Source organism: Hemiscyllium ocellatum, chromosome 7 (genome assembly GCF_020745735.1).
Source record: "Hemiscyllium ocellatum isolate sHemOce1 chromosome 7, sHemOce1.pat.X.cur, whole genome shotgun sequence".
Lineage (NCBI taxonomy): Eukaryota > Metazoa > Chordata > Chondrichthyes > Orectolobiformes > Hemiscylliidae > Hemiscyllium > Hemiscyllium ocellatum.
In genome coordinates, this window is record NC_083407.1 from 92,735,381 (window position 1) to 92,762,086 (window position 26,706).

Below are 26,706 nucleotides of genomic sequence, written 5' to 3' on the forward strand. Positions count from 1 at the left end.
CCTCTGGCAGCTCATTCCATACACGCACCATCCTCCGAGTGAAAACGTTGCCCCTTAGGTCTCTTTTATACCTTTCCCCTCTAACTGTAAACCTATGCCCTCTAGTTCTGGACTCCCTGACCCCAGGGAAAAGACTTTGTCTATTTATCCTATCCATGCCCCTCATAATTTTATAAACCTCTATAAGGTCACCCCTCAGCCTCCGACACTCCAGGGAAAACAGCCCCAGCCTGTTCAGCCTCTCCCTATAGCTCAAACCCTCCAACCCTTGTAAATCTTTTCTGAACCCTTTCAAGTTTCACAACATCTTTCCGATAGGAAGGAGGCCAGAACTGCACACAATATTCCAACAGTGGCCTAACCAATGTCCTGTACAGCCACAACATGACCTCCCAACCCCTGTACTCAATACTCTGACCAATAAAGGAAAGCATACCATACGCCTTCTTCACTATCCTATCTACCTGCGACTCTACTTTCAAGGAGCTATGATCCTGCACTCCAAGGTCTCTTTGTTCAGCAACACTTCCTAGGACCTTACCATGAAGTGTATAAGTCCTGGTAAGATTTGCTTTCCCAAAATGCAGCATCTTACATTTATCTGAATTAAACTCCATCTGCCACTCCATGGCCCATTGGCCCATCTGATCAAGATCCGGTTGTATACTGAGGTAACCTTCTTCGCTGTCCACTACATCTCCAATTTTATTGTCATTAGTAAACTTACTAACTGTACCTATTATGCTCACATCCAAATCATTTATGTAAATGACAAAATGTAATGGACCCAGCACCGATCCTTGTGGCACTCCACTGGTCACAGTCTGAAAAACAACCCTCCACCATCACCCTCTGTTTTGTATCCAAATGGCGAGTTCTCCCTGTATTCCATGAGATCTAACTTTGCTAACCAGTCTCCCATGGGGAACCTTGTCGAACGCCTTCCTGAAGTCCATATAGATCACGTCTACCACTCTGCCGTCATCAATCCTCTTTGTTACTTCTTCAAAAAACTCAATCAAGTTTGTGACACATGATTTCCCACGCATAATCTATAATGCTGGGAACAATAGGAAGAGGTTGACATGTATCATTCACTCAGCATTTGCTAAAGGTTGTTGAAAATGCTCCTGTGCTGTCTTTTGTACTGTTGTTCTGGGCTCCCTCATGTTGAAGATGGGGATATTTGTGGAGAGTCCTCCTTCAAAAATTGTCTGTCTCAATTCACAAATGAATGAATGTGGCAAGGTTAGACAGCTTAGATCTGATTTTCTTTTGTAGAATTACTTAATTTTTTTCTATCACATGCCATTCTCACAGTCTGGCATACAAGTAGTCAAGTAGACCAGTCTTGTTGATTCACTAGGTATGCCTGATGCCACTACCAGCATGGCTTCTTGCTCTTTACAGTGAACAAGGGTTGATCCCCCAACTTAATGCTAATGGTATTTTGGATTACACCAGTTGTGGTTGAATATAATTCTGCTGCTGATTGCTCAAAGTGCTACATGGATAGTCAATTCTGAATTGCCAGATCTGTTTGAAATCTATTCCATTCACCACGGTGGTAGCGTCACACAACATGATTGAGGGTATCCTCAATGTGATTTTGTCTTCACAAAGGCTGCAGTGGCCACTCCTACCAATACTGTCATGCATAGATGTATCTACAGCAGGTAGATTAATGAGAACCAGTCAAGTATGTCTTTCCATCTTGTAGTGTGCTCACCAACTGCTGCAGAACCAGTCAATATGTCCTTTTAGGACTTGGCCAACCTGTTCAGTCATGGTGGTAACCAAGAAACTCTTGGTGATGGACACTGAAGATCTCATGCAGAGTTACAATCTGTCCCCTTGCCATCCTCAATACTTCATCCAAGTCACACTGTTTACTGATTCTTCACTGAGGATGGTGGGTGTTAATAAATAGGAGTTTTCCTTATTATATATGACCAGATGCCATGTGATTTCACGGGATCCAAAGTCAATGTTGAAGTTCCCAAGGCAACCACCTTCTGCTTATACCACTTCAGGTGGGTCGGTCCTGTCAGTGGATCAGAAATACCCAGGGATGGTGATGATGGTGTTTGGAACATTGCTTGTAAGATATGATTCTTGTTAAGCTATTTCAGCGAGGGGGGTGGCACTTAAGGCTGAACCACATTTCTGTGGATCTGGAGTTACATGTTGATCAAAACAGGTATGGAATGCAGATTTTATTTCCTTAAGTGAACTCATTGACAATGATTACCATCAGGTTTATGAATTGAATGGTGGTAGTTGAACCATGTCCAGTGAGCATTGGTCTGGGCATCATCCATTGGCATTACACTGCCTCCTGCTTGGTCAATGAAAATTCTGGGATATTCATCTATCTTCACATTTTCAGGAAGGGTTCTCCATATCATGTTCGTCCTTTATCCTTAAATCATCAGCAGTTTGCCATCACATACCTCATAGTAAATCAAGACAATTTTGTTCACAGATTCCTGAGTTAACTTGGCTCACTTGATCACATTTCCACATTCATCTAATGTAAACATCTTAGCTCTTTATCAGACAGAGTCACTGTATTACTACAGGACTGCTGGAACTGCCAGGAAATTGTTTGATCAGCTCTGTTCAGATCAGTTAAAAGGGAGACTTATTTTCTGAAGTTGATGGAGGTGGGAGGGAAGAAACATAAACATACTGCTACATTTCTTCCCACCACCTACTCTCACCGGCATCCAAGACTTGTTCATACCCTTCACAGGGACACTCAAACACAAATGAACAGTCCCTGGATACCTGATTGATCTGTAGTGGTTGTTCACCCACACTTCAGACAGGATGATGGGACTCAAATATCATTGTGCCTACTTTCTGAGAATATGAAGATGACAATTTGGCAGCATTTTAAGAAGAAAACAAGAAGGAAAACAAATTTAATTTCAGATACATTAAACAGAATATATTTCCAATCTTACCAGCATTACTCATTAGAACTACAGCTGGGACGACTCAGACAGAGAAAACACATTTTCTGGTGGGAGTATCAAAATAAGCAACATCTGCATATCCTGCACAAGATGGACCTTTTCAGCTTGTACCAATATGAAGCTAAAAATGGTAACACACAGCTCCTGATGGTTGGCAGAACGCACTTGACGGTTCTACGAATAGCATGAATCTGACTCGACTGAACATAGAATGACTCACTGAAAATGTAATGGCCGCAAAGCTGAGGAACTGTCAAAGTAATTTTGTTTTATGTTTGTTTTACACACATACAAAGATGGAATGAAGCCATTGCTCAATCCTTTAGCTTTCCTCGCATGCAAGCCAACAGAGATCATTAGGTTGCAGTTGGCAACAGAGACCCTGGAAAAGTTTCTTCTTTCTTACGTACTTTGTGGAGAACTAAAGACGCTTGTGGCACAAAAAGGAGACCATTTGACTTATTGACTAGAAACTGGATCACATAGCACCTGTTTGTAGATGTTCCAGAGACCACAAACACACCTCCAAATGGAACTCAAAAGAACTGCGGATGCTGTAAATCAAAAACAAAAACAGAGATTGCTGGAAAACCTCAGCAGGTCTGGCAGCACCTATGAAGAGAAATCAGAGTTAACCTTTCGGGTCCAGAGACCTTTCCTCAGATGCTGCCAGACCTGCTGAGCTTTTCCAGCAACTTCCGTTTATGTCACCTCCAATTGGAGTTGTCTCCCAAGTTGGATATGGATGAACAACAGACATCCTTTACACATAACTGAAACAGATATAGGGCACTCTGCATGTGAAAATATGGGGCATGATGCCTGTTTCAGGTCCCCAGTGCAACATGAGCTTGTCCTGAGACTACCAGTGTCACTGGGCTTGCACTGAGTGAAACCAGAATCACATTACCTAATGGAAAATGGTCAATAAACTTTTCATCATCTTACTAACTGGTATTACTGTACAAACCACCAATCCTCAGAAAACTTGTCTCCATCCATACTCTCAAAGAATCTTCCCCCATACAGGTCACAATCTGCCATTCTCTCCCTAAGCACCAGTGACTGACTGTGTGATCCACAGCCTAGACTTTGATTCCTGACTTAAGTGATGTTTGTGTGTACAATCATAAGAACATGAATCAAAGCCAATTCTAGAACTTAACCACGAAGAATCCTCTGTGGGAACACAGGATTCCTAAAATGTGCATCCCCAAATTTTGAAATCATTAGGTCTGCCACTGGCTTTTTGATAGAATAACTCACCAGTAACACCACAGTCTCCACACACCCTGCCCTCTCCTCTGCTTCAAATATTTATTCAATGTTCCCATGAAAGATGGAGTGATTTCTGTTTCAACCACACTGCAGTCGGTTGGCATAAGCATGATGGGATAAAATTTTAAAAGCTACTTCTAAATATTTAAAACATTCAAAACTAGAGTGCAGCAAGAGAGCTCAAGGACAAAGGAAGCCATGTATGGTGCAACATAAACCAAGAAATAAAACTTTCAAAAGCAGGTCACAGTGCTCTGATAATGCCCCAATCAACTTTTCTGACTTATTTCAAACTAAGACAGAGAAGTACAAAATGCATCCTGCCAATCTCCCAGACTTTATTCCACACACCATATACAATATATAAGCTTCTGTTATTTATTTATCCCTCAGAGCAGTTTCTGACTGCCCTGCTATCCTTCCAGCGTTTTCAGTTCATGTCTCAGATTTTCAGAACTTTTTCACAAGATTTTGGAATCACCTTTTGTCCATACCTAATTGCTCTTGTGAAGGTGGTGGAACTATCGCAGTCCATCCGATTTAGCTGCACCCACAGCAACGTTCCAAATCGAGCTCCAGGATTTGGCCCACTGGCCATAAAGGACCAGTTATATCATTCCAACTCTGGATGGTACAGTTGTAGGAGAAATGTCGGGTGATGGTGGCATTCCCATACATCTGTGGTCTTTGCCCTTTTAGGTGGCAGTGATCAATGGTTTAGAAGGTGATGTTAAAGGAATTTTGTTGAGTTCTTACAGTGCATTTTGTGGATGGTTACAGAACCACCTCAGTTATCCGAACAATTCGGATTATCCAAACAAGATCTCAAAGACCTGTAAAAACGTTATCTGAACAATCAGTTATCCGAACAAAATACCCCCACACGTCTCACTCGGATAATTGAGGTTGTTCTGTGCACTGTTGCCACTGTGCATTGGTAGTGGATAGGGTGAGAAACAAAAAAGGCTGCTTTGCCCTGGGTTATGTCAGGCTTCTTAAGTGTTGCTGGAGAAGCACTCATTCAAACAAGTGGAGAGCATTCCATCACCTTGCTGCCTTGAACCTTGCAGAGAGCAGACATACTTTGGGGAGTCAGGAGGTGGGTTATTCATTGCAGAATTTTTCAGCTTCGGAAATAGTAACCTTCAGGTTGGTGATACTGGGATATTCAGCAACTGTATTGCCACTGAATGTCAAATTCAGTAATGGTAATGCCGTTGAATGTCAAAGCATGCAGCAGCAATTTTGGTGTTTTCAAGACGGAGCTATCTAATCTTACAATCTATGTTATATAATGCTGCCCAGTTGAGTTGTACTCATGACATTTCCACGGCTTCAGTGCCATGTCCATGAACTATCTGAACACATCTTCTTATTACTTACAGAGATTGTCTTTAATCCTGGTTCAAACAGGTTCATTGCATTGCTCTTACTTTATCAAGAGGACAATGACAGGATCAGCAAGTCTTTTAAGATTAAAGAAGTAAGTTTTACAGCAGCATGATTATGGAGAGAAGTGTGACTTGTTTAGAAAACCCTTCAAGTGAATAAATGCAGAGCTCCATACATTTTTATTTTATCAACGCTATGCATTAAAATTGATAGAGGACCGTTTTGGATGCACTCTGTCAAGAATAATTGCTCCTCAGCGTTGTGTTACAAGATAGCATCTAATCAAATGGTTTGGGCAAGGCCATAATCTGTCAATGTAATGTTCAAATGATTTATGAAAATATCATCTGAATCTCAGTCATAGTGTTGCAAATTGCTTCTGGTAAGCTGCTGGATTTGATAACATGCAAGGGTTGCTTGAATTATAGAAAGGAAATTAAAGACACTGTCTGAGTAAACATAAAGCTGCCTTTGGCCTGTGCTATTCAGGAATATGAGCCAATTGTCAACACATATAAACAAAGATTTTGAGTTTCTTTTGCTGACAAAAGTGAATGGAACAATTTACTGTCAACTATTCAGAGTCAGCATTAACTACAGCACTTTGCATTTATGTAGCTTCTTTCATACAGGAAAACTTTGAGTTGCTTCTAAAGAAATTCATGACATGTGGGTGTTGCTAACACTTATTATTTATCTTTATTTATTTCAGTAAGTGACTGCAGTCTGTGTAGGGTAAGTATACCAATAGCACTAAAGCTTCCATGATGTTGACTAGTAACATGAAACAAGTGGTGATATAGCTCCAAGGCAGGATGATATATGGATTGGAATAGAATTTGCAAGGCACAGTGGTTATCATTGCTATCTCAGCGCCAGGGACCCGGGTTCGATTCCACCCTTAGGTGACTGTATGGAGTTTGTACATCCTCCCCATGTCTGTGTGGGTTTCCTCTGGGTGCTCCAGTTTCCTCCTACAATCCAACAATGTGCAGGTTAGGTGGACCGGCCATGGGAAATTGCCCATAGTGTCCCGGAATGCCCAGGTCAGAGGGGTTAGCTGTGGGAAATGCAGGGTTATAGAGTAGGTGGGTGAGTCTGGTGCGGAATGTTCTTCAGAGGATCGGTGTGGACTCATTGGACTGAATGGCCTGCGTCCACACCGTAGGGAGTCTATGAATGTTGCTTCCAGGAATTTGCTCTTGTCATAGTGATGGAGGTGGTGGCTTTGGAAGTTATTGTCAAAGGAGTATTTGGTTCGTCTTAGTTTGTTGTAGTTCATCCAGTGGATGGAACACACTGCTGCTACCTTGCGTCAGTGATGGGAGGCCTGAGGTGGAGGTGGAGCAACATTCCCTCTAAGCTGTTCGAGTGCTGAGAATCTCCACACACATCAATTGATACATTGCTTCCATGTCTGGAAGCTGCTGCTGAGTTTGGACTTTGGAGGTCTGTGCAACAGTTAGAAAAATTAGAGGGAATATTGAGATGGAGGCTTGGAAGGGATAAAGCAGGCAAAGCTGGTTGGACTCCAGACACCATTCCAAAGAATTCCTGCAGCACTGTTCTGGGGCTGAGATGATTGGTCTCCGACCTCCTTCTGTGTTAGGTATGACTCCAACCAGTCAGATACAATATAGAGCAAAGGCTCTCAACTGATCACGGGAACAGAAGGACTTGGCTGTATTTGTGCATAAGCCATAAAGGTATCAGGGTAGATTGAGAGAGCAGTTAATAATGCACAAAATATCCAAAGATTTATTAATAAGAGAATGAAGTAGTAGAATAAAATGATTATGATAGATTAGTATAGAAGATTTGTTTGGCCTCAGCTGCATATTGCGTCCTGTTCTGGGCTCCACAATATAGGAATTATGTAATGTGGATGTATAAAGAGTACATAAAATGGGGATCATAAACTTCAGACCTAGATACAGATTGAAGAAGTTGGGACTGTTTACTTTGGAGCAAATGTGATCGAGGCAAGAGATTCTGAAGAAACAGAGAAGTGTGGAATAAGCCATTTTGATCTTTGAGAGCAACTATGAGCAGCACTGCAAGCTGTACTTTTCTGTGTTATTTCTAGAATTATAAATCAGTAATGTGAATGCTAACTTTAAACTAAAGTGCAGATCTCAAGCTGGATGTGGTAATTGTACTGAACAGGCTGTTCTCAATAAAATGAAACAAAGACCTACAGATGCAGACATCTGAAACGCAAAACAAAAAAATCCTCAAATTGCCAGAGAAACTAACAGATCTGGCAGCATTTATGGATAGAAAATAGAGTTAGCATTTCGAGTCCAGTGACCCTTTTTCAGAGTATTCCCACTGTTAACCGCTCTATTCACAGCATTACGTCAGGGGTTTGTGATGCAGTTATTTCTGTGCTGTTGTCTCCTTCCAAAATTGCTACTTTTCACTGTTTTTGTGCAGTATTCCTAAATTAACAAGATTTCTTGTTAGATCCTGAGGAATCGGAGTTTCCAGATGTAATGCACTGGCAGAAAGACAATTCCATTCAGAGCCAAGGATGTTGACACATTATAGATACTGTCAGCAATTGCCTTTGTCAATATTGGATGGGGGAAAAAGAACTAGCAAGAATGAGTGCTTCTGAAGAGAGTTGCAAGTGGCAGGAGAGCTACTAAGCTATTCTCAGTACTTCCTGGGAGGCCCACTGATGCATGTATCACAGCCTTAGAACATAGAAAAGTACAGCACAGAACAGGCCCTTAGGCCCACGATGTTGTGCCAAGACTTAATCCTAATGTAAAATATACTAACTTAACCTACGCACCCCTCAACTCACTGCAATCCATGTGCATGTCCAGCAGTCGCTTAAATGTCCCCAATGACTTCACTTCCACCACCACAGCTGGCAACACATTCCATGCATTCACAACTCTCTGCATAAAGAACCTACCTCTGATGTCTCCTTTATAACTTCCTCCTAATATCTTCAAACTGTGACTTCTCGTAACAGTCAATCCTGCCCTGGGGAAAAGTCTCTGGCTATTGACTCTATCTCTTCCTCTCATTATTTTATACACCTCAATCAGGTCTCCTCTCTTCCTCCTTCTCTCCAGTGAGAAAGGTCCAAGCTTATTCAACCTTTCTTCATAAGGCAAGTACCCCAGTCCAGGCAGCATCCTGGTAAACCTTCCTTGCACCCTCTCCAAAATCTCTACATCTTTCTTATAGTAGAGTGACCAGAACTGGACACAATATTCCAAGTGTGGTCTCACCAGGGACTTGTAGAGCTGCAGCAAAATCTCGCAACTTTTAAACTCAATACTCCTGTTAATGAAAGCCAAAACATCATATGCTTTCTGAACAACCCTATCCACTTGGGTGGCAACTTTGAGGGGTCTATGTATTTGCACACCCAGATCCCTCTGTTCCTCCACACTGCCAAGAATCCTGTCTTTAATCCTATATTCAGCATTCGAGTTCCACCTTCCAAAATGCATCACTTTGCATTTATCCAGGTTGAACTCCATCTGCCATTTCTCTGCCCAGCTCTGCATCCTGTTTATATCGCACAGCAGCCCAAGAACAGAGCCCTGTGGGATCCCACTTAACACTGCCCTCCAGGCAGAATACCTTTCATCTACAACCACTCTCTGCCTTATGTCAGTCAGCCAATTCGGAATCCAGATTGCCAAATCTCCTTGTATCCCACACTTCCTGACTTTATGAATGAGCCTACCATGGGGAACCCGTGGGAAAGCCTTCTCACAAGCAGAAACCTTTAAATGCTTTACCCTCCTCTCGCGTAAACCTATCCTCCACTGATCTCAGCAGAAAGGACAATATCAAACAATTTGTGTATAACTCCTTAAATGTACTTATTATGCTCCCTGGAACAGCACAGTAATAAAGCAATATTTGGCACTGAACTAGATAACGAGATATTAGGTCAGACGATCAAATTTTGGTTCGAGAGGGAAGTCTTAAAGAGGAAGAATGAAGTGGAGCAGTGGAGAGAGGTATGAAGGCATTCTGGAGCTCAGGCCCAAGTAGCTGAAGGCACGGCCACGTCGTTAGGAGCAATTAAATTCAGGGATATTTAACAGGCAAGAATTGTAGGAGTACAGATATTTGGAGGATTGTAGGGTTGAAGTAGATTAGAGAGGCAGGGATGGGCAAGACTATGTAAGGAAATGAAAATTAGTGTAAGAATTTTATCACTGAGGTGCTGTTTAATTTGGTGATAGTGTTGGTAAATGAGGAAAAGAGATAACAAGATGAATGGACTTTGACTGGGTAAAGCCATGGGAAGCAGTGTTTTGGATCTCCGTAAGCTTAGAATGTTGGAGACCAGCCAAGAGTGAATTGGAACAGAAAGGTTGCGAGGCAACAAAGGCTTGAATGAGGGTATCAGTAGCAGATGATCTGCAACTGTGGTGGAAATGGGTAAAGGAATAGAAGCAGACGGTCCTGCTGACAAGATCAGAATCTCATCTCGGGGGAGTCACTGAGAGGTCATTGCGGGGTTGTGGACAAACTGTAATCTTACAGGAGTGATGGACAGAATTATTTAAAAGGCTTAATTCATTTAAAGTGATAGTGAGGTTCTGATAAAGTGATGCACTGTCAGCTAGAGTGGAAGGAAAGTGCTTTGGACATTGGTGCTAAATGGGTGTGCCTTTCATTGATGGATTATTTGATTTTAATTTTGGATTGTCTCATTGGTGTCTCCTTCCTATTCAATGCTTACACACAAGGTATGTTTATTCTAATCTTTGCCTTCCAGTGTTAGCTTGTGTCAATTCATGCACATTTTGTTTGTCACTCTGGATCCCAATCTCTCTTTCCCTTCTCTTTGTCTCCTGGCTACCACACTCTACCTAAGTCCATAGCTTCTGTCTGAGCTATTCTCAGTACTTCCTGAGAGGGAACTTGATGCAAGTATCACAGCCTTTTCACAAGCAGAAACCTTGAAATGCTTTATTTTACTCTAGCATAAATCTATCCTCAACTAATCTCAGCAGAAAAGGCAATGTCAAACAATCTATGTAATAATATTAGTAATGGGTTCATTGTCTCCTTGAAAACAAAACCACAGAAACGTCCACAGAGGAATCATATTAAAATGGCCTTGTAGGGGTCGCCCTTTTCCGGCAGTAACAGGAAGAAATACTCTAATTGGTTTCTGTCACTGATCTGACTACTAATTTGGAACATCGCCTTCAACACAAGTTGAACACGGGTTCAATTCCCGACTCAGGCGACTGACTGTGTGGAGTTTGCACGTTCTCCCCGTGTCTGCGTGGGTTTCCTCCGGGTGCTCCGGTTTCCTCCCACAGTCCAAAGATGTGCGGGTCAGGTGAATTGGCCAAGCTAAATTGCCCGTAGTGTTAGGTAAGGGGTAAATGTAGGGGTATGGGTGGGTTGCGCTTCGGCGGGTCGGTGTGGACTTGTTGGGCCGAAGGGCCTGTTTCCACACTGTAAGTCTAATCTAAACACATACATTTGAATGCTTTGAAACATTAGAACACTGTCCCAGGCCTCCCACGCAAGTTCATCTATCATTTCAAAAAATATTCATTCATGGGATATGGGGGATTCTGGCCCAGAGGGCAGTTGAGTGTTAACCACATTACTGTTGTTCTGGAATCACATGTAGACCAGACCAGGTTCAGATGGCAGATTTCCTTTCCTAAAAGGCATTAGGAAACAGGGTAAAGGACTATTAATCAATAAGTGAGTCACTTTTATTTCTCTTTTAATCTATTACTATTGATTTTAATTTGTTTGAGTGCATCATCAGCTCTCCATCGGATGAAAGAAGAAATTGGAGGCTTTCCATTTTTGACTGATCTGTGCATACTGCTAGAAATCTGGGATCATATCTCTTGTTTAGGGTGAAATGTGCCATCCAGGAAGATTAACTCACTCCCTTCCATTTGTATACTCAGCAGCTGCTTTAAAAATGATTCACAGATAAATATTATGCAAAATAATTTAGCCATGCAACTGAGAAACTGAAATGCATAAAAATATCTGTCAGAAACTCTTAACACTGACAGGGTCAAGTTGCTGCTAGCTATATATTTAGCTTGGAAGTGCTACGTGAAGTATCATGGCATTGGCTGCATCAATTGTAATAAACCGACATTTGAAAATGTCACGTTTTTTAAAATCAGATTAATCTGGTTGAATGCCCTAGCTGCAATGTGAATGCTGTTGTGTTGGAAATATTGTGCAGCACTGTTTGATAATCAGTAAATTGATGGCACCTTATTGGTACAATGGTGTGCACTGCATACACAGGAATAAAGTTAATAACCTGAATTACTGATACAAACTGATGGCACAGTTGGCTTTTCTTGCAGTCACCTCTCTCCTTTTACTGATTTTCCCATGTTAACTACTGTCAGGGCGAACAGCTCAAGTTCCTCATCAACACTGATTCTGTGTTTCACCTGACACCAATGCTCTCGATACCGACAGCTCTCCGCTCTCCCAGAAATGTAAACCTAACTGAGAAGTGGCTATATTTCCCAAGGTTACTCAACATAGCAATACGTTTACAGAATCGTGAAAACATAAGACAGACTGGGGGTCCATTCTGCCCAATATGTTTCTGCTGGCCCTATGGAAAAGTAGTTGTCTCACATCTCTGCATCTTATCTGTAAGCCTCTTCAGCTCACTTTCCAACTCTCCTCTGTAAGTATTGCTGGAATCAGCTTCTATCACCTTTCCAGAGAAAATTCCCAAACCTGACAACCCTAAGTGAAAACATTATTCATGTCCCCTCTGAACCTTTACCTGAGAATTATAACTCGATGACCTCGTGTTATTGATCCACTCCTCACAGGGAAATTCTTCTCACCCTACTTTATCAAAGCATCTCAGCTTCTTGAAAGTCTCTATAAGATTGACTCTTAACTTTCTCTGTTACAAGTAGATCAGTCCTAACTCAGGAACACAGCTGAGCCCCTTGTCAAGGAGGCATCATCTGGACAGATGTCCTGCAGATGGAGATGTCCCAAATATAAACAGCTATGTGTTCACTTAATACTGCCAACTGTCACTGTCTACAGGCAACAGGTAACTACTTCAAATCTGCAAGTGTTTGCACTTCAGTACAATACCAAACATCTAATATCTGCTTGAACATAGAACATTACAGTGTAATACAGGCCCTTCGGTCCTCGATGTTACGCTGACCTGTGAAACCAATCTGAGGCCCATGTAACCTACATTATTCTATTCTCATCCATATGCCTATCCAATGACCATTTAAATGCCTTTAAAGTTGGCGAATCTACTACTGTTGCAAGCAGTGCATTCCACGCCCCTCAACTTTCTCTAAAACGAAAACAGCCTCAAGTCCCTCAACCTTTCCTCGTCAGACCTTCTCTCCATACCAGGCAACATCCCAGTAAATCTCCTCTGAATCCTTTCCAAAGCTTCCACATCCTTTCTATAACGCGGTGACCAGAACTGTAAGTAATACTCCAAATGTGGCTGCATCAAAGTTTTGTAAAGCTGCAGCATGATCTCATGGTTCTGAAACTCAATCCCGCTACCAATAAAAGCTAATAGACTTTATGCCTTCTTAACAACTCTATCGAACTGGGTGGCAACTTTCAGGAATCGATGTACCTGGGCACCAAAATTTCTCTGCTTACCTACACTACCAAGTAATCTGCATTCCTGTTACTCCTTCCAAAGTGAATCACCTCACACTTTTCCGCATTAAACTCCATTTACCACCTCACAGTCCAGCTTTGCAGCTTATCACTGTCCTTCTGTAACCTCCAACATCCTTCATCACTATCCACAACTCTACCAACCTTAGTGTCATCTGCATATTTACTAACCCATCCTTCTACGCCCTCACCCAGGTCATTTATAAAACTGACAAACAACAGTGGACCCAAAACAGATCCTTGCGGTACTCCAGTAGTAACGGAACTCCAGGATAAATATTTCCCATCAACCACCACTCTCTGTCTTCTTTCTGATCCAAACCACTAAATCACCCTCAATCCCCAGCCTCCCTATTTTGTGAAGTAGCCTATCATGGGGAACCTTATCAAATGTCTTCCTGAAATCCATATACACCACATCAACAATTTTACCCTCATCTACCTGTTTGGTCACATTCTCAAAGAACTCAACAAGGTTTTTGAGGCATGACCTACTCTTCACAATACTGCGTTGACTATCCCTAATCAACTTATTCCTTTCTTGATGATTATAAATCCTACCTCTTATAACCCTTTCCAACACTTTTCCCACAACCGAAGGCTCATAGGTCTATAATTACCAGGGTTGTCTCTACTCCCCTTCTTGAACAAGGGAACAACATTTGCTATCCTCCAGTCTTGTGGCACTATTCCTGTAGACAATGACGACATAAAGATCAAAGCCAAAGACTTGGCAATCTCCTCCCTGGCTTCCCAGAGAATCCTAGGAAATATCTCATCTGGCCCAGGGGACGTATCTATTTTTTTACACATACCAGAATTGCTAACATCTCCTCCTTTTGCACCACAATCCCATCTAGTCTAGTAGCCTGTGTCTCAGTATTCTCCTTAATCACGTTGTCTTTTTCTAGTGTGACTACTGATGAAAAGTATTCATTTTGCACACTCCCTATCTTCTCTGACTCCATGTATGACAACCCACTACTATGCTTCATTGGCCCTAATCTTACTTTAGTCATTCTGTTATTCCTGATATATCTATAGAAAGCCTTAGGATTTTCCTTGATCCCATTCGCCAACGACTTCTCATGTCCCCTCCTGGCTCTTCTTATCTCTCTTTTTCAGTCTTTCCTGCCTAACTTGTAACTCTCAAGTGCCCTAACTTAGCCATCATATCTCATCCTAACATAAGCCTTCTTCTTCCTCTTGACAAGAGTTTCAACTTCCTTAGTAAACCACGGCTCCTGCTCTTGACCACTTCCTCCCTGCCTGACAGGTACATACTTATTAAGAATACGCAGTAGCTGATCCTTGAATAAGCTCCACATTTCAATTGTACCCATCCCCAGCAGTTTCCTTCTCCATCTTATGCATCCTAAATCTTGCCTAATCACCTATGGCTTTCTGCTATCTTTGCAGTCAAAGGAAGTACAACTCAGGAGGAAGTAGCAGCATTAGATAAAGGATATCTAAAATCATATTTACAACTATGGAAGTCATGCTCCAAAGCTTCTGCATAGTTAGTGAAGGCTTGAGCTCAACTTGTGAATGAGATGCATTCAAAGGGAATCTTCTGATAAATCTGGTGACATTGTACTGGCCACAGCTAAATTAATGAACACAAATAAGTTTGGGCTGTTTAATCTACCTGTTTGTTACTAAGTGCAATTCCATTTAACTACGAGATGAAGATGTGCATACTCACTGCAGTGAAGACGACACATGCAAATTTGAACACAGTTTTTGCTAAGTTCCTCAGACTTCTGTTACATGTTGTTGACCACTCTATCAATAGCATTGTTTTCAATCTAAAGCTCCTTTGTTTTAATGTCAGCTTGAAGGTTTCCATAATCTCCACTCTTTAATATCTTGTATCTTTCTATAAAGGTCTCTCTCAGTTAATTCCTTTCAACGCTGAAAAGACCCAGTATTTCCCTCAAAACTTGATTCTTTCACAACAAGGAGAAAACTTATGTGCTGTGTTCTAAAGAAGCTCTTGTGATCTAAAAGTTTCTCTTAATTCTTGGCTATTAGACCTGACTATTTGAAGTACATATTTTTCAACCAAGCAATGAAATCTATTTGTTGATGTTCCAGATTGATTCATTCTACTAAGCATCAAATCTATTGGCACTGCAACCCTTTCTACATAACCTGGAAAATGCTTATAATATTCATTATTGTTCGGTTAATTATTAGTATCATTTAGAAATTGCCGAGCCACTTGGCCCTGTGACGATATGCAACATGTAATAGCTGTCACATTCAAATTCCAGCTATTCCATAAAAAAAACTCCCTACTTTAGCTATGGAGAACACCGTTGTTAAGTATTTAAGTGAAAGCAAACTGAATGTAATAATCACTCCTTTGGATTTGACAAGCCATTATGAGGTTTTGTTTTTTTTAAGTGAATGGTCATTATTTGGATTGATTGGAAAACATGGAAATCATAGCAGCACATGCTGAGATCAACGCCCCTCACCTATCCACAAGAAACTATTATTCCCCAATACTATTAACTTTACAGGACAGTAGAAAAAGATGAGGCTATAGACATTTCAATTTACACTCTATTTGATGAATTATGTAAAATTTTGTTATGCTGTTGCTCGTAGCTATGTTCATCAGTCTTGTGTCATCTTTGCATGGCCACTATGGTGCCCATCATCAAACTATATCTATGTCAACTCCGCTTTTCTGCTGCTGCTGCTCACTTTGCTCTCCAGAAGACATCTCTGAACTTTTCAGTTCTAATCAAATGCCGAAATACTGACATTCTCTCTCAGGATGTCACTTCTTGAAGAGTTCCTATTGCTCTTGCAATTTCTAGGACTTCTTATTTATCTTATGTTCTGTGTACAGATGTTTTAATATTCACATTTCAAAGGCCTCTATTTTATTCCATAGATCGTCCAAGTTTCTTAGGAATAAAGTAAATTGGATAAAATGTGGCATCTTACGAGCTTTATCTTTGTGACAAAACACCATTCTGCTTCACAAAAAGAGGGAGTTGACATGTAACTTTAACTTATGGGTCCACTTCAGTCTATTTTGTTTTAATATATTTCTTCTACTGCTGTTTTCATCTTTAGTTGTTTATACTCAAATCTAAACGACTACATTGATCAATGATATTTTACAGGGCCTGTTCTGATTCTGCGAGCAGTGTGGCTTTGTTAGTGTACTGCAAGTTTGATGGGACCTTCTCTCCAATCTTTACTCCTGAAAGTATATTTCTGAATTCGTTAAATATACAGGAGTTCAAAGTTTAGGGAGAATAAATATCCACTGAAAGAAGCCTCTGCAAACTCCTTTTGCTTTTTTTTAAACTGTGCCTCTGCCACCAATGCACTTGAATAAGAATTGACACGATCAACATCATAACTGTGTGACCATATCACACTGGAGCTGGAACCAGAAATCCTAACCCACTCTAGAACTGGAAGCTGTGAACCTGTTGGTGCTGGCCTCTGGCTACTCCCTTTACCTGCTACTTCACTCTCCATCCAGTGTGCTGCTCCACACCTCCCACCACCACCATCCCTTATCACTATGATCGTAAGACCATGAGACATTGGAGCAGAAGTAGACTATTGAGCCCATCAAGTTTGCTCTGTCATTCAATGTGACCATGGCAGATCTGCTTACACTCAAATCCACCGACCTGCCTTTTCCCCTTATTCTTTGATTCCCTTACTGATCAAAAGCCAGTCTATCCTAGCTTTGATGGGATAGACACTTCCCAACGTTAGGATAAATAGTAAGTCTACACTTTGTAAAGTGAGATTAGATTCAACAATATAAGTAGCAGGAGTCTCCAAGATCTATAGTCAGACAGTGAGCACATTTACTCACTGGCAGTGAGATCTTAGGCACTTTTGCTGTATGTGCTGTCTCTACCCCCTACAGTAGTGGTGACAGCAAACACAGCATTTTTAAGACCATTACCTATGTTCATCCATTTAGCACTGTTCTGATAGCCAGGGCTCCCCTTAATTTCCAAACAGGGGCAAAGCAAGTCATGATCTCAGTCCGATCCCAATACTAAAGAAAATACTGGAAGAACTCAGCATGTCTGGCAGGAGGTGTGGAGAAAAAAAAGCTAACCTTTCAGATCAAGGGCCCCTCTTCAAAACCTCTCTTCTGTTAAAATCTCCATTTCACTGTTCCCAAATTCTGTCAGACCTGCTGAGTATTTTCAGTTTTTATTTCAGCTTTCTAGCACCTACAGTATGTTGTCTTGATCACTTTAACTCTATCCTGCTATTTGTTTGTCACTTATCATCTTCAAAGCTGGAAGCCCTGTACTTGGTTTGGAAAATATCTTGTAGAGCTACAATTTTAGGGGTTGGATATGGGGCAAAGACTAGCAGATTAAAACTTTGATACAAAATCAGTGGCCACAGTGAATAACATCGATGTAATTCACGAGAAACTAATACCATGTTGGTTCCTTTCAAAAAATAGATTAACTGAATAATCACAGAGATTGTATCAAATCCTCTCAGTATTACTGTCTTTTCTGACTTTTACTGACAAACATTACCAGATAGACAAGATATTAAAGAAGAAAAACAATGTTTTCATTGTTTAAAACATTGATTTCTGTTTGTGATTATTGCTGTAGGTGCTGAGATGTTGCTCTACACAGTAAATAGTAATGTCATTGCCCAGTGATTAATAATCACAATGAATGAAGTTTTAATGTTTATAAGGATTGAGAAAAGGAATTATTTTCAGGTTTTCAGTCAGTAAGGCTTACAGCACAAAGCTGTTATAATTCAGCACAGCTTGCAATATCTCTCAGTTGAAAATGTGTTGCTGGTTAAAGCACAGCAGGTCAGGCAGCATCCAAGGAATAGGAAATTCGACGTTTCGGGCATAAGCCCTTCATCAGGAATGAGGGCTTATCTCCAGCATCTGCAGACCTCATTTTTTACCCTTACAATATCTCTCAGACAAGCCTAAGGGTGCATTTGTGAGCAAAGACAAAAACATGTTGCACTACTTTGATGGGAGATTCACTTCTGAGATTGAGACTGGGCCATGTCACAGTAAGCAGGCCATTTCGTTACACCTTATTATTAATTGTAACTAACCTAGGGTATTACATGCTAACACTGAGTGCTCAGAAATGGCAAGCAGTTTATTCCTTAGTATGCATATATCATGTCTTAAAAAGCAAAACATATACTTCAAAGTAATGAAAATCACCTTATTGAAATTGCTTTTAAAAGTCAAACATATAAGAGACAATCACAGTCTCGAGTTTGGGAATGTATAAAGCAACAAATAGATAGATATCTTGAGATTCTATTGCCTCTTAAAATGCAAGCATTCAGCACCAACTCAGGCCTATTGTGTTGCAGCGACATCTCTAATTACTCAGGACCATATTTCCAAGACACAGCACTGTTTTTTTGGGAACTGTTTTATTTTAAGGAAGTGAGATAGCAACATACCCTAGATGGGCCTCTGTAGAGGCGCCGGAGCTGGTCAAAAGCTTGGATCTGCTGTGGTTCCAGTGCTGCCTCTGTTGGCTGTTGCAAAGGAATAAAAGAAACAATATGTAAGAATTATAAAGTACTATATTGAAAGTTGGCAGCAAATGATTACATTCAATAATGTTCACTGATTGCACTAACTATCCTGTAAAATTAACTATTTTGGAATTACTAGATTATAAAACCAAACAGAGAGCAATTTTTGAGCATTGCTAAGAAGTTGTTGAAACTTTTCACCTTGCACTCATCAGGATGAACGCAAAAATGCCAAATTTAAATTGCTATTCTGTTAAGACTAGTTGCTTCAGATATACACACAAATCTAATTAATTTTGCTATTATCCATTGACATTCCCAGTGTCCCTTTCTAACTCAGTACATCATATTATAAGACTTGCATGGGAGTATAATAATGCTGAAGGACTTTGAGGGGACTGAGAAGTCACATTTCATTGGATTCTGAAATGTACACCACTATTTTGTGAATTTGGTTTACTTCTATTCGCTTAAACCTGAAACCAACAGAAACAACTGAGTGACAAAGGGATGAAGTTGGCCACAAAGATTTAGTAAGTCAAATCTGCTGTTCATGAGACAGTGCCCACAGCTCATTAGCTGCACTTCACAGTTATATTTGGAATAATGTTTACTATAAAAATTCACATGAACTTTTGCAGTAAATTGACATATCAATAGATTGCTGGCTTCTTTTGATGTCCAGAAATACCCTCATTGTTCTGGTCACATCTAACAATTTATCAAAACGGTTCATTTGAGTTACAGCAGAATAATGAACACATGGGAATGATTTGAACATTGACAATGAATATTAATATGAGTACCAACTTGAGCACAACCTTAAATTGGCTAGTGCTGAACAAAACATGTTCAATTCAAATGTACGTGCTAGTTCCAATCTGGGTATATACTGTTCGAAGATGGGGAGATAAATACTGTAACTTGGATTCAAAAGCAAAGAATAACATGCAAAGTGGCAGGAGCAATTCATTCTGAGGAGAGAGTCAGGGACTTGATAATGATTTGAAGTTGCTATGTAGCAAAGTAGCCCACTGAGGTATGACCACTTAGTTGAAAGATATAAGCCTAGTAAAAGGTAAACAGCCATAAACTAAACTTGACAAACTGTGCTGAGACAGAGGAAACTCAGGGAGATAAGATATCGATAGGCACATATTATTCCTCTCAGTTAGAATATTCAGTCAGTGTGTGGCAATGAACATAACTGCATGATGAAACCAAAGTCCTGAGTCAGCAGGCAACAACGTAGTAGTTAGTGGACAAAGAAAAGCTATTCCCATTATCTTATGGAATGAGGATTGGGGATTTATGGTTTCGTGAGGAAAATCTTTTTGGTCATGTCAAATGGCGGATTACCCACAAATTGTTGGAAGTGGAATTGAACAATTATTTCGAAAAGAAATTGGATTGATACTAGTGTGAAATAAACTTGCAGGGGAACGGGAATAGAATGGGGGTAATAGGGCTGACTAGATTACTCTGGAGACTCAGCATGGATTCGGTGGGTTGCCTCTGGTGTTGCAATGACTTGAAGAAGAAGTAACTAGTGATTAATATGGAGAAGCCTGGTTTGGTAGTATGAGACAGAAAGTCTAGAATCAGATAAGAGAAAATTTTAAATAAAAAAAAATTGGAAATAATTAGCAAATCAGGCAGCATCTGGGGAGTATTCTGATGTCAGGTCTTTGCTCAGAAAAGTGAGCTCCATTTCTGTCTCTGCAGATCTGGCCTGACTTGTTGTGTCATTCAAGTCTTAAACCTTCCTGTTTTAATTTCAGATTGCCAGCATCTGCAATATTTTACCTTCGTAAGTGACTGACTGCTGCTGTTTTTTGCAGCTGAGACTGGACTGAGGCAAAACTGCAAAATCTCCCTTCCCGGATGAGTTGTGATTGGCTGAATTGGCTCTTTTGTTCTTGAAAAAATTCAAACCTTCCTTGCCCCTTTCCTTTTTAAACTCCTATCACTGAAAATCGCAGCTGAGGAAGGGCTACTTTCATTGAAATGCAGCGCTTTAAGCCTTGTACAATCACTTCGAACTTACACAGCAAATTATTCAGTTCAGTTCTCACACAGTTTTCGGCGTTCAGCTGTCACATAACTGACCTTATACTGCAAGTTTAAATTCTGTCAAGCATTAATCCCTTATTCTTCAGAGGATGTCAGGACATGGGCTAACTATAAATAATGTTTAACGGATTTGAATAAAAACAAGTATAGCTTGACTCACCTCAAAGCTACAGTAGTTTGAACAATCTTGAATGTAAATTGGATAAAAAAACAGGGAGTGAAATCAGCACTGGATGTGAATATAGAACAGCTGATAGCAAGTTGATAATTAGCTGTACCCACAATGAAAAATACAATTTGTATGACCTGTAAAACTCCTTCTCCATATATCTTCACCCATGTACGTACATGCATGACAGTTTTCTTTTAATTTATTCATTTATGGGATGTAGGGGCCACTGGCTGAGCTAGCATTGGTTACCTGTCCCTAGTTACACTGGAGAAGTTGGTGGTGTGCTGCCTTCTTAAATCGCTGCAGTCCACCTGCTGTGGGCTAACCTACAATTCCCCATGGGGAGGAAATTCCAGGATTTTGAGCTCATGACAGGGAAGGAATGGCGATATATTTCCAAATCAGTGAAGAAGGCTTGAACAAACCCTCTAGTAACTCCATAGGCAGAGCACAGCTTTTGTGGTCTTTCAATCCATCCTCAGGATGATGTTCAAGTTTGTTGATATAAGAATGTAAGAATATAAGAAATAGGAACAGTAGAAGGACATTTGTACCTTCAAGTCCACCCTGACATTCTATAAGAATGTCTGTTCCAGGCTTTAATTCCTCTTTGTTGCCATCTCCTCACAGCCCTCAATTCCCTAGAATTTCTAAAAATCTATCCATCTCCTCTTAAATTCCTCACAGTGATCTAAGCTTCACAATGTACAAGGGTACAGAATTCCAGACATTCACTACCCCCTGAGAAAAAGAAATCCTCTGTATGCCAGATTTGAATGAATGTTCATTTAAAATGTTACTATGTGCACTAGCTGATGATTCCACGATGCCCAATCTCAAAAGTAATCATGCCAAAACCCTTAAAATCTTGCAGGTTTCTCTAAGATCACCCCCATTCCTCTAAACCCTAAAGACTAAAGGCCAAATCTGTTTACCTGTTCTTGATAAGTCAACACCTTCATTCCAGGAATCAACCTTGTGAATCTCTTTTGAACAGCCTCCAATGCCAATATATTCGTTTTCAAAAATAGGGATCAAATGCATACACAGTATTCCGAGCGTGGCCTCATTAGGACCTGGTACAGTTGTAACGAGGCTTCCCTGTTTTTCACCTCCAGACCCCCAACAATGAAGGACAATATTTCATTTGCCTTCCTAATTACTTGCTGTATCTGTGTGATAATGTTTGTACTTCACGCTTAGAACACACAGATCCCTCTGTGCTCACCTTCTTGGAATTTCTTAACATTTAACTACTGGTCTGCCTTTTCATACTAGAGACCTTGGAGTGCAGACTCATAGCTCCTTGAAAGTAGAATCGCAGGTAGATAGGATAGTGAAGAAGGCGTTTGGTATGTTTTCCTTTATTGGTCAGAGTATTGGGTACAGGAGTTGGAAGGTCATGTTGTGGCTATACAGGACATTAGTTAGGCCACTTTTGGAATATTACGCACAATTCTGGTCTCCTTCCTATTGGAAGGATGTTGTGAAACTTGAAAGGATTTACAAGGATGTTGCCAAGGTTGGAAGATTTGAGCTATAGGGTGAAGCTGAACAGGCTGGGGCTGTTTTCCCTGGAGTGTTGAAGGCTGAGAGGTGACCTCAGAGGTTTATAAAATCATGAGGGGCATGGATCGGATAAATAGACAAAGTCTTTTCCCTGGGGTGAGAAAGTCCAGAACGAGAGAGTATAGGTTAAGGGTGAGAGGGGCAAGAAAGAAAAGGGAACAAAGAGGCAACATTTTCATGCAGAGGGTGGTGCTTGTATGGAATGAAATGCCAGAGGAAGTGGTGGAGGCTGGTACAATTGCAACATTTAAAAGGCATCTGGATGTGTATATCAATAGTAAGCGTTCAGAGGGATATGGACCAAGTGCTGGCAAATGGGACTAGATTAGGTTGGGATATTTGGTCGGCATGGACTAGTTGGACCGAAGGGTCTGTTTCTGTGCCGTACATCTCTATGACTACACATTTTCCTGCAAAAAACTCCATCTGCAAGTTTTTGTCCACTAACTCAACCTATTTATATTCCCTTTCAGATTACTTATGTCTGCCTAACAAATTATTTTTGAATTTTTAATACTCAGAATGTTTTGAGTATTCACGACGATCAGTTGCCATAGTTACAGCTTCAGCTTGTTAATGATGTAAGCCAACATATAGCTGTTTTATTTATTCTTAAAGGCTTTCCCTCACAGGAAGGACAGGTCATTTGCCACAGACGTGACTGACAGGTAGTTACCTTCAGAATTATAATTTGAAAGCAGATAGCTATGTGAAATCAGTACACGCATTGCAGGTTTACTACAAGGACTGCAGGTATTTACCACTGACCTCTCAGGCCAACCTGGTATGAACAATAAATCTCTCGGGCACCTACAGGCCAAGAACAAACAATAAAAATAGATACCCATTTGGACAAAGTGTGGAGCAGTGAGTGAGATCAGTATAAATGATTTATGTAACAAGACTTAGCAGTAAAGATAGTTGATAAGGCTTCTTTTGCTGGCATCACAGTCTCATTGGTAATCCTAACCAGTTGTGACAGCAAATGAGAAATGAACCACCGCATTCACCCAACTTCATGTTACAAAACTTCAGTTCAAGTTTCATATAATGTCTGTTCTCCATAAATTTCTCCACCATTCTAAGTAAATTAAAAGGTTTGGTGCCTTTTGAAACGGATGTTTCTTTACTTAACGGTAACTGTGCATGCCAACAAACTCGTGACTCCTGCAGAAGCATCTCATACACTCCTTATTACCCAACGATGCTTTTCACTTAAAATTACTTAAAATGTCTACTCCTTTTCAAGAAACATTCATTTGATTGACAATACTGTCAAGCAATGGCCCCTCTAAACTTTATTTTTGTGCACATGTTGTTTGTTTAAATGCATGCTGATGTACACAATCTGTCAGCAGTCTGAACAGGACCTTCATGAATGTTGATCTGAAAGGAACAACTGACTCCAGTACAAAACACTCAATTCCACTACTGCACTAACCAACTTATTACAGCTATGTTCACGAAACAGAAATATATCTCAGCTTCAGAGTCAACAGCACGAATTCAGCAAGCTTTGAGAGATCAGCCGATGTGCACTTAGTGTCAAATCATACTATGTATCTGCAGGGAAAGTAGCTGCAACAGATTTTTGCTAAATGATTACTTGCAATCTGGCAGCGAATACTAAGTCAGTACACTGAGAAGTAGCTTCAAGTGTTGCAGTGGAGAAATGACCCTAAAGCATGGGCATTTCAATATACAGCATGGTAGAGTATTTCATTAATTTAATCAGTAGAACTGAGTTGACCAAATGTATATCAGGAACAGCAGCATCGACAAATGGGTCACTGGCTGTCACCATATAACAATCACAGTAAACACCAGTTAGCACAGATCTGTTCTTAAACATCACAGTTATGAGGGGCATGGATAAGATAAATAGACTAAGTATTTTGCCTGGGGGCGGGAAGTGCAGAACTAGAGGGCATAGGTTTAGGGTGAGAGGGGAAAAATATAAAAGGGGCAACTTCTCACACAGAGAGTGGTACGTGTATGAAATGAGGAGCCAGAGGAAGTGGTGGAGGCTGGTACAATTGTAACATTTAAAAGGCATTTGGATGGGTATATGAACAGGAAGGGTTTGGAGGGATATGGGCTGGGTACTAGCAGGTGGGACTAGATTGGGTTGGGATATCTGGCCGGCATGGACGGGTTGGACCGAAGAGTATGTTTCTGTGCTGTACGTCTCTATGACTCTATGGCTCCTTGTTCCTCTGGTGTTTGCCAGGTCAAAAAAAAAATGCAAGTTAATTACAGGTACAGCACACACTTATCCAAGTAATATTACCTAAAAGCGATTGTTTTGTGTGGTGTGTATATTTATCCTCTTTCAATGATGAATACTAAAGCAGAGTTTCTTACAGAGAGAAGAGAAATGGGATTAGGTTTGGGTTGTTCTAGCAAATGGTCAGGCATAATAGGAGTCAAATTTCTGTTTCCTGTTCTGTGAACTTCCTACCATTCTAGTTGTGAACAAACTGAAACACTTGTTTATAAAACCTCTTTAATAAGTTACTGCATCGTCCATCTATCAGGCATTTACCTTTCATCTACTGCACCATTGTCCTCTGGAAATGACTTGAACTTCCCCCTCAAACGTATCGAGGAAATTTAGCCACTTTTCAGCTACATCCTTAGTACTGACTCCACAGAACTTGGAGTTGAAAAGTGCTGTTCTTGCAAGACTTAATCTTGCCAAATGCAAATTAGTCAAGTCAGTGCATCTCCAATAACTCTTCTGTCAGTTAGACTGAGCATGTCATAACTGCAGCATGCTGCCTTAGCAAATGTTCACAAACTCTAAGCTACACATGGATTCCTGCTGTTGCTGCAAATCAACTTCCAGTGTGCTAAAGGCTAATAAAATCAGCCGCATCCTGATTGTTACTTTGTCCTCTATCACTAATCAATTTTGTTGTTCAATGGAAGGTTAAACTTTTTGTGAACTGTCTATCAGCATTAATGAAACAGACAGATCACAAGAGAAAAGATGATGATGACTGATTAAGATGCTATTTTGAACCTACTTTGATTAGCATTAATATTGATAATTCTATTGAAACTAGGTGAAGTATCGCTCAAGGGCATCATGGAGGACATAAATCTCCTGTGGAGCAGAAGGGCTCACTTCATCTTGATTTTCAGCTCATCTAATTCAGTGAAATGCCATCAAGTGAAAACTGTCTTTGGAAGAAGAGAGGAAAACATCAATAATTAGTTCTGGATGATATCTTTTTACTCAGCATTTTAATTGAAAAATATGTTGTTCAGACATTTTGTATTACGGGCCAGTTGTTATCTAAATGGTCAACAATGCAGAGTACAATTTCTTCCCTCATGTCTGATTGAATATTCCAATAGTATACAGGGAGTGACTGGCTGGCTCTGAAGTACTTTCTTGTTGGTGAAAAAACTTTTATTGAGCTGTTTCCAGAAATGGGTGGCATTTCTCTTGGAGTTCAGCAGGACTGAGAAAATGAAGAGAGGCCATACAAAGCAGAACTGTCAGAAGATGAAGGGAGGTGAGGAAGTGCTGCCAACGGAAGGCATGACCAACTAGGGGTCTTAAGAGAGCATTTCTCTCACTTAAATTTCAGCAATAATCAATGCCTGAGGTGTCTTCTTTCACCAAAGGTTGTGACTGAAATCTACAAACTGCTTCAGTAACAGGTACAATCTTAAAGCAGGACAAAGACAGCCATAACTCGTGCTCTGGCTGATGCTGCATCCAGCGGTGTGCTCATGTGATCACTACTGATGCCTCAATGTTTTACAATTCATATAAATTATTTAGATGAGGGAGCCAGGGGTATGGATGCTTAATTTGCTGATAACATAACAATAGGAAGGAAAGTTCTGAAGAGAACATAAGGAAGGTACAGGTTAAGTGAATGAAAAAGAGCCGATAAAAGAGGCGGCACAGTGGCTCAGTGGTTAGCACTGCTGCCTCACAGCACCAGGTCCCAGGTTCGATTCCAGCCTTAGGCGACTGTGCGGAATTTGCACATTCTCCCCGTGTCTGCGTGGGTTTCC

The 26,706-nt window shown here is 40.6% G+C and overlaps 1 protein-coding gene across 2 annotated transcripts in view; it reads right to left on the bottom strand.

The window, feature by feature from the left end:
* Positions 1-26,706, bottom strand: part of vps8 (VPS8 subunit of CORVET complex) — a 543,230-nt gene that overhangs the window by 18,271 nt on the left and 498,253 nt on the right. For both annotated transcript variants that reach the window (XM_060827508.1, XM_060827507.1), the window contains one exon: positions 18,780-18,857. In XM_060827508.1, the coding sequence (XP_060683491.1) occupies positions 18,780-18,857 (78 nt within the window). The remainder of the gene's footprint in view (positions 1-18,779; positions 18,858-26,706) is intronic.